Source organism: Ambystoma mexicanum, chromosome 4q (genome assembly GCF_040938575.1).
Source record: "Ambystoma mexicanum isolate Mex_15411 chromosome 4q, UKY_AmexF1_1, whole genome shotgun sequence".
In the NCBI taxonomy this organism is placed as follows: domain Eukaryota; kingdom Metazoa; phylum Chordata; class Amphibia; order Caudata; family Ambystomatidae; genus Ambystoma; species Ambystoma mexicanum.
In genome coordinates this window covers 245,089,190-245,102,969 of record NC_090928.1, presented here as the reverse complement: position 1 = coordinate 245,102,969, position 13,780 = coordinate 245,089,190, and the positions used below count along the sequence as shown (strand labels likewise).

The 13,780-nt window shown below is 44.7% G+C and overlaps 1 protein-coding gene across 2 annotated transcripts in view; it reads left to right on the top strand.

Annotated features, from left to right (window-relative positions):
* DHX57 (DExH-box helicase 57) overlaps nt 1-13,780 on the top strand; it is a 1,970,484-nt gene that overhangs the window by 1,693,003 nt on the left and 263,701 nt on the right. Inside the window, exon 20 of one of the 2 annotated variants that reach the window (XM_069607793.1) lies at nt 7,621-7,758. The exons of the other annotated variant lie outside the window; for it this stretch is intronic. Coding sequence (XP_069463894.1) covers nt 7,621-7,758 — 138 coding nt within the window. The remainder of the gene's footprint in view (nt 1-7,620; nt 7,759-13,780) is intronic. 2 annotated transcript variants of the gene reach the window in all.

Below are 13,780 nucleotides of genomic sequence, written 5' to 3'. Positions count from 1 at the left end.
GGAAGGGGATACTGCGCCTCACTCTCTGGTGTCCCACTTCCACTCCCTGAAGACCCCTCATCCAGGTGATCCTAGCGGTGGCGTGTCCTGGCCACCTGGATGACAAATCCCCAGGGGCTAGCGGGTGAGACACCTTCAGGTTTCTCACAAAATTTTCTTCCACTCTGTGTGCATTGCATAGTATTGTGTTTTAAAAAAATGTCATTCTATCTTCCATCCTGTGTGCATTGCATTGCACCTTGCTTGACTTCTTGCATTCTTGCTGTACACCGCTTTGTATTGCACCTCACTTGTTGCTCTTGATTGTATTGTGTCCTCCTTAACTACTAGGCTGCCTGTGAGTAAGGCCCAGGACTGTGCAGTGCAGCCCCCCCTTCTTTCCTTCTCTCATCTATCCTCTGCCACTGAAATGGCACTCACCATCTCTCCAATCTTTTCTAACTGCTACACTATCACCTATCCTCCCTCTCTCACGAAATCCAGATGGAAAAAGCACAAAAAAGACATTTTCCGTGCAAAACCTGACCTTCCCATCGCAGACACCTATGTCACTGCATCCTTCATAGATATCTTCGCAGATTCCTCTTCTCTGTCCCCTATCCAGACCTATGGACTTCTCATCTCTACTCTCTCCCCAAGTGGTAAGTGCTCTTGGCAGGCTTCTTCTCCTTAAGCTGCAACACTAATGTCTACCACAATGGCACTATTCGTGTTCATGGTCCTCGGGCCAACCTCCTTCTCTTTGACAGGATCCTTCCATCCCTCATAATATTCTTCTGTCTCTGTCCTCTCCCTCTAGTTCCCCCTCGGTCCGCCCACTCTGACTGAAGTACCACATTCTTGTACTCCACCTCAGAAAACCTTCAAAGGCAGTGATCGCCTCTACCTGGCGACTCTTAATGCCTGCTCAGCCAAAAACACTTTGCTGACATCTGCCTCCTTCTGGAAGACACTGACTTTGACATCCACGCTCTTATTGTGACTTGGTTCAATAACTGCTCAGTCACCGCTTTTGACTCCCTCCTCCGACGGCTTCAAGATCATTTCCAAGCCACAACCTCACCGTACTGGCGGTGTTAGTCACCGGGCAGTGAATGACCGAGGCAGGAGACCACGTCTGCGTTTCCCGGGGTTGTTGATTGAAGAGCTTGGGTTGGAGCCTCCACCCGGGCCACCTCTCTATGACGGAAAGAGATATTTTCTGTGATATGCCTCTTTGCTGTATGTGACGATAGACAAAGAGACTGATCACCTAAAAGAGCGGGGAGAAGGTACCGCCACAGACCCAGCTGAAAAGAAAGAACCAGCAATAAGCAACTTAGTGGAGAATCAACATCCACAATTCCCAAAAAATTGTGAAGCAATACCTGAGTAACAATCTTTGTAGCTTGTCAATGAGGGCACAGACAAGAATCTTCCTATAAGTGAAATAGGTTATAAATACTTTTCAGACATCCAGAAAGGATTATAAAGAGAGGAGTATGTCTTACCACTAGTTGTCTGAATTTAGCTTCAATGTAAAGAACAACGACCGTGCAAAACAACAAACAAGGAGGTTAGTGAGGGTTCTAACCCCGGGCGGCACGAGGAGCGCACTGGTTACGGGTTGTGCACAATCTGCAGAGCGTCACTCTTTGCACTTGAGGATGTGTGATATATAGGCAGTTCCAACAAAGAGAAAGTATTCCAATGCAGAATGATTCTAGAATGATGATAGTGAAGCCCAGAAGGCACAGAACAACAAAGGCACGGGATCACTAGTCCAACAAGGACTGTAAGCAAAGCAGACCAATAGAAGCCACTTGAAAACAGTGGAGAGTATGGAAGCAAACTCAAGTGGTGGAGCAATGCAGAACTATGGCTTGCAATGCGGTAGAGAAGCAGGGGAATAGTCAGCGGCCGGAAAGGTGGATTCAGAACAATGACTAACTTTGTAATCCAATCGGAACAAGTCCGTTATGAAGGCAAAAGTCCAGAACACGGGCTGATGGAGACAAGGGCCAACAGAGGGAAAAGGAGTCAGTTGAGGAGGCAGGCAGTTCGGTAAACGGGCTGACTAAGAGCAGTACAGAACAGGAGACGAAAGCAGTCCGTTGCACAGGCAAGGTTCGGTACACAGGCTGACATTTAGGCAAGGTGAAACAGAAGGCACGGAGTCCGTTTAAACAGGCAAAAGGTCAGTGCACGGGAGACGTAGAGCAAAAGGCTGGCAGGTAGACAGAACTTGGACACGCCGGTGAAAACTTCAAACAGAAGCGGTGTTCAGCGAGTTACAGCTGATTAGATCAATGAGGAGGCGGGCGTAACCCGAGAAGGAGGTTCTCGTGCGCCATTGGTTGTACCTCTTACATGATGAGTGGAGCCTCATGGGAAATGTAGTGCTGCATGAGCCCTTCTCCACGGCAGCTTCCACTGAGTGTAGAAGGGAGCTGCAAAGCGCTGCATGCCATGAGGGAGAGCTATTACCTTGTGTGTGTTCCTACTTGAGCGATTCTGCCTGCCTTTATGTATAGGAGGTACCAGGTGTGTCGGGAGCAAGTGCCGAGCTGTAACAGGCGGCGGGTTGCCTTAATCTTTCCGGAATGGGTTCCCTCCTCCATCTTACCCACTCAGCTTTACTCTTCCTTTGAGAGCCTGGTATGCAAATTGGTTATCTCAATACCTCCTCCACCCTGACATTGCTACCATTTACCAGCCTCCTTGCGCTACCTCGCTATTCCTGTCTGAATTGGCTCCTTTTTGCTCTGCCTTATTTTCCACCTCTTTCAACCTGCTGCTCCTGGATGACTTTAACATCTAGTCCATCCCGTGGCACATCATCCACTCTTTTCATTGACCTCTGCACCTCTCAATTCTCCCTTCTGGTCCAACCCACTCTGCGGGACACACTCTGAACGCCCTCATACACTCCGAGCTCCCTCTCTCATCTCCCATGGTCACTCCTCTCTTTTGGTCAGACCACTCCCTTCTCTCCTTCCATCTGGGTCTATATGGCCCTGTGACCTCACCTCCAAAAGCCCTGGCAACTTTGTTCACGAACATCCACCTGATGAAACAAGTGTTTGCTGCTGCCTTCACTTCCACCATGATCCCCTCTTTCCCCCCAAACTCAGACTCTACCACCGACACTGCCCTCAGCAACTTCTACCTGTCCATCACCAACACTCTTGACATTCTTGCCCCAGTCATGAGGATCTGCTTGGAACCCGCCTCTAAGTGCAACACCTGGTACGACTCTGAACTTGCAGCCCAGAAACGAAAGTGTAGCGCTGCAGAACGGAAGTGGCAAACCTCAGGCGCACCCTCTGACAAACTGGCCTGCCGCCTGTTCCAAAGGCAATACAGACTCTCTATCCATGCCAAGAAAAGGGTTCACATCAAGGCACGGGTATCTGGTGCATCCACCAACACGGCTGAAATTTTCAAAATCTGCAGGGAACTAGCAAACCCTTCCCCAGTATCCTCCTCCCCTATTCCCTCTCAGGCCCACCGCAACAAACTCACTTCACCACCAAAACTCAGGACATCAACTGCCTTGTTACATACTCTCCCAACCCATACCTCACCCCCTTGCCACCCTTGGCCATTCACCCTCTTCCTTCCTCCTACTCCTTGTCTCACTTGATGAAGTCACCAGAGTTGTCTGCTTCATGACAGTCTCTTCCAAACATGTTTCCCCTTGTTCCTCCAGAACCATCAAGGACAACATTGGCTCTCTTGCCCCTGCACTTGATGATTTCTGTACCCACTCCTTTGCTACTGTTTCCTTCCCCTACTCCCTCAAACACTCCCTTGTGCGCCCCCTCCTCAATAAACCATCAGCAGAGCCTACCTGTCCAGCCAACTACCGCCCTATCTCCATCACCCCCTCCCTGGGGAAACTGCCGGCGAGGTTGGCACTGTTCCAACTCAACTCAAACTGAACTAGTTTGTGGTCTCCCTGAACATCAATCTGGATTCCGAGCATTCAGCGGCACGGAAACTGCACTTCTGAACACCCGTGAATAACTGCATGCATCCATGGATTCCAACTCCCCAGCTGTCCTTATCCTTCTAGATCTCTCGGTCAACCGCTCCATTCTCATACAAAGGCTCCACAACACCCTTGGTATCTCAGAGCGGGCACTGGACTAGCTGTCCTCCTTCATTACTGATCACTCCTCTCAAGTCATCCTGGGCTCCTTCTCCTCTTCTACTTCCTTCTCCACCTGTGGCGTCCCTCAGGGCTATATCCTCTCACCTTGGCTGTTTAGTATCTACCTCACTCATCTGGCACTACTTCTCTCCTCCTTCTCCCCCAACTTCCAGTGTTATGCTGATGACACACAACTCTTCTTCAAACTTTCTGCTTGACCTCTTGCACATTCAATCATCCCTGATTGCCTTTCTGCCATCCAGGCCTGGTGCACGTCCAATGATCTCTGCCGCAATGCCAGCAAAACAGATATCCTTCCAGTTGCGACAGCTGCCCCCCACATTTTTCCTTCACTCTGGCCTTCCTCCAGGGGCTCTCCCTCTGCTCCTTTTTGTGAAGCCAGAAACCGTAGTCATCTTCAACTCCTCTATTTCCTTCCTCCCTCACACTCAGGACATTGCCAAGAAGTCCCACTTTCAGCTCTTCCTTCTCAACGGAATGCTACCTTTTCTCACCTTCCCCCAGAAGCTCAGTGTTACCAGAGTTCTGGTTCTCTCTATGCCTGTATATTGCAATAGCCTCCACCTGAATCTCCCTTCTTCCACTTTGCGACCTCTCCAGCTAATCCAGAATAGAGAAGCAAGACTTATCTTGGCCTCAAGCCCAGGGACCGCATCTCTCCTGCCCTAGAAAGTCTTCACTGGCTTCCAGTTGCTTCACAGATTAAATTCAAATCCCTATGTATCATCCACATCACTGTCTGGGGCCAGGGACACGCTATCTGCAACTCCCTCTTACTAAATATTCCCCCTCTATTTCCCTGCGCTCCTCTGGCACCAACTCTTTGTATGTAAAGCATTTACCTAAACAGAGGCCAGGAGGTCGATCACTTTCCTCTGCTTGCTCCCTTCATTGGAACAGCCTCCCCCTCCGTCTTCGCCTTGAGCAGGACTTTCCTAAATTCCGGAAGCTCCTCAAGACTTTCCTCTTTACCTCCTCCTCTCCCCTCTGCTAATCTCAAAGTTGCTTGTTTGGTGTGCAGAGCCCTTATGCATCCTAGGGCCATGACCTCCCACACTGAATCGCCCCAGCTTCTGTCTTTCCTCAGCACTTGCCTTGGCTCACCCTCCTCCCTGGAGGCTCACACTTATCCTACACAGCCCTTTACCTGTTACACACCCATGAGCACCACAGCACCTATCCCATTCCCCCTCCCTTTTGCACTTGCACGTTCTGAACACTCACAAGGCATAGTAGGTTCGCTCCCCAATCCCCTGTATTTAATATTTCTTTATGTATTTAATTGTATTAGTTGTTTAATTGTTTCACATCCGCTTGTCCCCTTCCCTGTTGCCCTGTGGGCGCTCTGAAACAGTATTTGCTTCCTGTATAAGCGCCTAACAAGCAAACAATAAATAAATAAATAAAATTTAAATAACTACCTTACTTTATATAATTGCCAATTCATGCCATAACTATACAAATAAATGTGCAGTTAATACACTTTATTTGTTATTCAATTATTGTATTTTCTGTTTGTTTGTATTCGGTTTTCAGTTTCTTTTGGTTACTTATTTTAATAACGTTTTGTTACTTGTAATTATTTTTCATAATTTACCTTATTTACTGGATACAGTTGCATAAATAAAATACGACTAAAACTTTAAACTTGTATTAATTAAACCTATGTTGCAGAATTTTCACACAAGGATTTACCACATTTCATAATATTGGTGCATTTGTAAAATACATTAAAAATAAACTGCCTACGTCTGTTTTGCGACAGTGTTATTTATAGGCTCACGCAGAAGGATGGAATCTCACCATTGACTTCAGTGGCATTTTTACCAGTGTATTTGTATTGACAAATGTTATTAAGAGAATGACCAAGCAGTAACAATCAGTTAAGACCAGTGCAGCATCCAAGTTGAACAGAAGAAACAAAAATACCACATACGTTGTTGCTGAGCTTGACACATAGATGCGTAAATTCAATCTGATCAAAGCAAATCTGCCACCTAGCACAGCCCGAGCTCTCTGCCTAGGCTTATCACACTGCTCCGATTATGCAGAAACAACATTTTTTGGCAACAATATTCCACGTTCCTCCCCGCGCCCACCGAATCATGCACGCCCTTAACACTTCATGTCAGTTCCCATTACGCCCTGCTCCCCTCGTTCATACCCTGAACCTTGTGGAAAGTTAATCTTTGCTCATGTAATTTAGGGATACCACTCCTCGTCCAGGTTCCTTCCTGTTTCATTGACCATGTGTTTTAGGCTTTCCATGTGAATGAACTATGTCCCTTGCTGTTCCTACCCATTCTTGGTTTGAGGGGACATGACCCTCTGCCAAGCCTGCAATAAGTTTACCTTTTCTGCTAGAAGGAGATTGTGGGTCATGTCTGCAGTGTCCTTAATTTCCCACCCTCCGAGTACATCACAAACAGAATCAACAATGGATCTAATTTCAACTTCTGTCCTCCCAGGTTGCTGATCCATGAGAGCACTACACGCCAATATGTTCCCCGGATAGTATCATTTTTTAATGAACACTCACTTAGAAAAAGTAACCAAACATTTCAAAATGGAAGGGAATCTCTAGTTTGGATCCCACTGATGCATCCTGCACAATATCAAAAATGTTAATTCGCTTTTGATAGTTTTCACAATTTTTCCCTCCTTGTCCTGTGCCCAATTATTGTAAATGGATGGAAAATTAATTTTTATTTTCATCAGAAGAGTTTGAAAATATTTTATGATTTTTCAGATTTTGAAGGGGAAAAAGGTTCTTTATTCTTTTCGACATATTTCCCAAAAAGTGATGGTGATTTTCTTTCTCCCAGAAAAATGAGTTATCAATTCCAGATAATTTAATTACAATGTTTTTGTTTGAGGACTGAAACATTCTGGACTTAGAAATAAAGTTGGAGGAGCAAATTGTTGCTAGATAAATATGTAAAATGGCCTACATATATTCTTTAGACTTTTTGATTTAATTTGCCAGGAAATTGAAGTATTTCGTTTGTATTGTAAAATACTATAAGAAGAGTTACATAATGTGTATAACATTTTTGCAAATGCTTAATATCTTATGTTTTTTACTTGTTTTGATGGAAATAAATCCTAAAATGATATTACGAGTAAAATTGGAAAAACATTGCCATTTTTATGAAATAAAAAAGGACATGTTTGCAAATTTCACCAGTGAAATGTAGAACTTGCACAGGCTTATTCAAGTTCATTGCATTGGCTGTCCTTTACACCCATGTTCTTATGTCTTCATGTGCATTAGAAAATAATCATAGCATAGAAAAGGGAATAACTCCCACAATATTACGTAGATAATCCTAGTCAAAGGCAATGTGCCTAGTGTATAAAATAAGGAAATATAGCACAAGTGGAAGGTTTGAACATATTTGAGTCTGCATATTTGAATTGATTGTTCATGTGTTGCTTTCCTCAAACCAACTACAATCCTTTAGGAAATTTCCAGTCTGAAGAGGCAATTCACAGAGTTGCTGTCGGATATTGGGTTTGTGAAAGAAGGATTAAGAGCCAGGGATATTGAGAAAAGGTGGGGGCACCGAGGAGATGGCGTAGTGAATGCGACTGGAGAGGAGGTAGGAGGATATTGTCTCCCTTAATTGTCATTTGTGTAATGGCGTACATTGGTTACTGTTGGTTACCGGGAAGTTATTTAGTTGTGTATCTTAGTTTTACAACTTTTACACAGTAGATTTCAACAACACAAGTTTTTTTCCAGTCACATGTAAATCATCAAATCAGAACAAGATTTTAAAACCTTGTTACATCGATATTCATATCTGTGTCCTTAAAATGTAAAAGACGTTTCCAATAGTCATCGGTTAATAAAAGAATGTAATTCCATACAAATCTGCTAAAAACCGGATTACATTGCCGTTAGGTATTTACTCTGTGTTTCACACTGTGCGCTTATGTGACAAACCACGTTTTTCATTTGTCTTTAACTTTGTTTTCCATTAGTACTCATTGAAGGGTATTTCTCCTAACTGCAGATAATTGCGGAGAGAAAAAGCACTCTTGTTTTGTTTGTTTTCTATTGAAAGGGAGCAGAGTGCTCTGTTTAATACTACATTTCCCAGGATCCTCTAGGCTGCCCATAAGGAAACTGGGACAAGCCGGTCTTCGCCACTGTAAAAAGCAGCACTGTCCCATCTCCCTTATTGCAGTTAGATATTTACTCTGTGTGTATGACTGTGCGCTCATGCGCTCATGTGACAAACCACGTTTTTGTTTGCCTTTAACTTTGAACTTTGATTTCCATTAGTACTCATTGAAGGGAATTGCTCCTAACTGTTTGCAGATAATTGTGAGCGAAAAAGCAATCCTGTTTTGTTTTCTATTGAAAGGGAGCAGAGTGCTCCTTTTAAAACTACATTTCCCAGGATCCTTTAGGCTGCCCATAAGGAAACGTCAGGCGCTTCAGCGCCGGCGCTTCTGGGACAGGCCCGTCTTCGCCGGTCCACGCTTGCACTTGTGCCATTATTGCATGCCAGTTCTTTCTCATATAGCTGTTTAAATCTACTGGTGAGTTGATTTCTTGAGCAATCCCAGCATCTTACAAACTCACCTCTATTGCGTTGCAATTGCTCCTTGCTTGCCCTTTCTACTAATTGACCAACGACTTGTCTTCCCATTACGCTCTCCCTGTAAGCGGATTGTGACCTCACTTGGGCCGCGAAATAATGGGTCTCCATCCAGAGATTACTTTGCTTCTCTCAGCACAAAAGCTACGGCGGGAAAAAATGGTTCAACAAAATTATATCGCCGGCATGCACGAACCAGCGACTGACAATAAAAACAAATTAATAATGGGAAATAATGTGCACACCTTGGCTATTCCCAGCAAACAGAGTGAAATTCGTTCACCCAAGATACCGTCCCCTGAATCTGTAGTTGAGCTAAACAGGACAACTGAGTAAAAAAGAAAAAAAAAAACAGCACTCCAGAATTGTCCCGAAATTAAAAGAATTGCAGATGCTTCCCTACAGGGTCCTATTATACATTTTGACCATGAGATTCTTGATGCAAGGGGCCTAACTAACCTAGTAGTCCCACAGCATAGACCTCAAACTGTGTTAGTGCATTTGGATATTGTCACCATAAACACTTCTGATAACTCAAGCTCTGTAAAACCCTTACTCAAACCCTCAGAAATTAATTGGAGGCTCTTGAACACTCGCTCACTCTGTGCATAATGTGTGCAATATTCAGGATTAGATTACGGAGGAAGATGTGGACGTGATATGCGTAACAGAGACCTGGCTAAATGAGTCTTGTGGACCAAAGATATACCTAGTGACACCCTTGGGGTACATTTTCTTTTACAAACACTGGGAACAAGGCAGGAAAGGTGGAGTTGCATTCTAGCAAAAAAACATCTACAACTTTTTGAATCTCCTATAAAATGTGCAGGATGTGAGGCCTTACTACTAAAGCTCTCTCCAAATCCTAATAACTGTGTAAACATTGGGCCTCATTACGAGATCAGGAATAACCGAGCTGGAAAAACTGCCAGGTTACGGCCGGACTCGTATTACCATTCCGCCTCCATGATTCCCGGAATCACCGGGGCATTAGAACTCCGGTGACCCGGTAATTCCGGTGGCAGAATTCGGTAAATCCCCATTCCCATGGAGTCCCATAGAACTCCATGGGAATGGGGAAATAGAAATACCGGCACCATGCTGTAATGGTGCCGGTGTTTCCACGTCCGCCTGCAGGCGGGTGGTGTTAAACCCACCAGGTCAGACCTGGCGGCAGTGACACCTCCTGCCTGCAGCACTCGAGATCAGCCGGTCTGGAAACAATGGTGGCGGTGTGTTTACCACCACCGTTTTTTCCAGACCGGCTGACTCGTAATGAGGCCCATTGTCTTGATTACCACCCTGCAATTAGCATGCTAGAATTAAACAAGGAATTAGTCTAGCTTCTCTCAATAAACCCAGTGGTTCTACCATCTTGCTTGGTGATTTTAACCGTTGGTTAAAAGACAACCTTGACCAAGAAGCTTTGGATTTAGAAAGACACCTTAAAAACATGACTTTTCTAATACATAACACTAAAGCCACCCATTCAGGAGGACAAATCCTGGATTGGGTTCCATCTACAAATATCTCTATGGAAATCACTGACACCCAGGCATGTATCTGGTCAGACCACTGCTTTGTGAAGTGTTCCATCCAGCTTTCTCATAAAGGAGATAGGACACAACAAACCACTCAAAAGAACAATCAGTCAAAACTTAACAGGATTAAGCCAGAGGAATTAGGTCACTGCCTCGAAATGATTATGGCTCCGATCCCCGAGAGGTACTGTTGGAGAAATGTAGCACACAGTTGACCTCCTTCCTAGACGGAGTTGCTCCCTTGAAAACTAAGGTCATCCGGGATAGCGTGAGACACCAGAACTGGTTTAACCTGGATCTCACGACTCCCAAAAGGGAGAAACGACAAGCAGAGTGTATTTGAGAAAAGAACAAATCAGAAGAAAACAGGTTAGCTTGGAAGCAGACACAAAAAAACCTATCAAAACAAAATCTATGAAGTTAAAAGAAATGTCTTTAACAATGAAATTGAAAATGCTGAAAACAACTCTAGAAAACTTTTTGAGATTTACCGGAAGCTTGAGAAGCCTCGACCTCAGTCTCAGACCCTTGTCCTATCGGACGATGACGGCAGAAAGACACAACTAGCCTTTAAATATAAAATTGTCACTGCCCGTGTCAAATTAATTAATAGTGCTAGCAATGAGACTCTCCTAGAACCCCAGGTGTCGGAACATATGAAAGCCTCCATTTTAACTTCAACCCCACAACGAAGAATGAAATGGAAATGGCCTTGAAAGCTATGCGTCCTACCACATGGCCGGGTGAAGTTTTCCGCTCAAAACTCATACTGGCAAATCCTAACATCTTTGTTCCATTCCTGATGCGTTTTGTAAATGCATCTTTTAAATGGAAATTAGTACTGGATGCTATTAAGCATGTTGTAGTTACCCCACTGGTTAAGAAACCAAGCCCAAATCCAAATGACCCTAGTAATTGCGTCCTATTACGGACACTTATTTTCTCTTGAGGATCGCCGATAAGATAGCCACATCACAACTTCGAAATCATCTAGAATGCTCAGGCATTTTTCACCCTAATCAATCAGGGTTTAGGAGTAATTACGGAACTGAAAGTGCCCTTCTAGATCTGTAGACAAATATGCTAGACATCCTAGAGAGAAGCAGGTCAGGGCTGCTGATCTTATTATACTGGTCAGCCGCGTTTGACTTACTGGACCATAAATGTCTTCTAGAAACACCATCTACTATTGGAAATTGTTCAGTGGAAGCTTCTGATTGGATACGCTCTTCCTCAAGTAACAGGCTGTCCAAGGTTTGTTGGGGTGAGGCTAGCTCAGAAACTGAACGAATATTCTGTGGGGTTCCTCAAGGAGCTTGCTTGTCCCACACACTTTTCAATTTATACATCAAACCTCTCTGTGAATAGCTGTCTACCATGGGAATCCACTTTACAAATGATGCTGATGACACTCCACTCCTGATGGATTTGAGTGGGGATTGTAGCAAAGACTCTGCTATGCTGCAGCACATCTATGGCCTAATAAAAATGTTGATGTCCAATCATAGGATGTGCTTGAATAGCAACAAAGCTGAGCTGATGATCTACAGCACTTTACAGGCTAGAGCCAAACTCACTCCTGAATCTGCCTGTATGGTGATGGGGAATATCATCAACATCACAAAGAAAGTGAAAACGCTAGGAGTCTGTTTGTAAGCCCCACTTGGAGCCGATGCGCATGTGGATGGAATTGTGCGCATCTCCCAATATCATCTCAGGGTTCTGCGGCACATTAAACCCTTTCTTCTAAAAGCTGTGAGACCCTAGTCAGAGCTGTTATTATGCCCCGCTTGGACTATTGAAACGCGTTTCTGATTGGAGCAAATAAAAACTGTATAAATAGGTTCCAAGTTCTTCAGAACAAAGCCATGTGCATAGACTGTGATATTTCAAGGAAGACCATGTCTCTGGCGCCAGGAAGAACCTCAACTGGTTGGCTGTAAAAGCGAGAATACACTTCAAGTCCCTCTCCTGGCCTCACAAATGTATCTATGGTAACGCACCAGTGTACCTTAAAGAATGTCTGAAACTGTACGACACTCTCCGATCCCTTTGTTCAAGTAACTGTGGGTACTTGAACATCCCAAGAAGTAAACAAATAAGAGGTAATGGGCGCTGTGAACGGCCAATGGCTGGAACTCACTACCCTCGAGCTCCGCTTTGGAAAGACACTTGGTGACCTTTCAGAAGCGGCTGAAAACACAGCTCTTTGAGTAATTACTTCATTCTTCTATCCCCCAGGAAATTCTTTTCCCCCCTGCTAGATCCCTTTCCTGGTAAGATACTGATCTTTTGGTTCTGTTGTAGGCTTCTTGTTGTCCTGTCTCACTTTGTGTTGCTGTGCACCCAGATGCCTGCAGATTCCAGCGCAGTATAAATAAATAAACATTTTTTAATGCGCAACTTTGTAATTGCTAGGCATTCTGAGAAAAATGTTTTCAAGCATTCTATGGTACACATGCAGTATCGACCCAGCCTTTTCTCCATCAGTATTTTACCTATTAAACCAGTTACTTCCTTTGTTGGGTGTGCATTTATTTTGAATCTCAATATACGACTCCCATAATCTTGCAATGGATGTTTACTCAGATACTCTGCAACAGTATTAAAAGATTTAATATTAAAAAATGTTTTTAAAAACACAATAACTCATTAATCTTTCACGATTGCTAATCTAATCAAGATTAAAACATTTGCTTTTTGTATCATGAGAGTGGACACTTATCTCCTCCGATGAATCAATGCTAGTTAGCAGAGAAATACAGATGGCCTGCCATTGTTGTAATTCTTTGACACAGCTTCCCACCAATTTGTCTCTTAATTTCACAAATAAAAGGAGGATCTAAAACCTTATGATATAATTGCAGAAGTCTACAGTTGGAACAGGCCTGAAGTGAAACAAGGTCCAACCTGATGGCAGCTATCGGTATACACTGTGGCAGTGCTAAAACTTAGCGCCATACCATAGCCGCTAATTTTCACAAGTCCAGATTTGTGCTTGACAGTTCTGCACCATACAGCAATTTTGGCACACATTTTTGATTTTAAAACCGTAGCACCAGAGGTGGCGCTGTTGAGCAGCCCAAGATGGCTGCCTAGCTCTCTAGCTCCGTGTGGCCTCGGCAGAAATTCGTCTGCATCTGCGGTTTGCTGCATCCTCAACACCTAACATCTCACTGAGCTGCAGTTCATACTGCAGTTCATATCTTTCAGCTTGCATCCTGAAAGTTTGGCCCTGAATTGGACACCAGAGACTCACCTGCGGCGCCTGCAGCGGCAACCGGTCACGTGTGCACTCTGGCCTCGGTGCGCTCCTGCCTTCCGGCCTCCCTCACCTGACTCCCTGCGACCGCGGCTGACACTGGCCGTTTGGGGGACGCCCGGGAATTCCAACCGCCGGGGCCCTCAGCGGGTGGACGAAGACCCAGCGTGACTGCGGCGACCCAGCCCTGCCCGCCGCGGCGGTCCCCCGC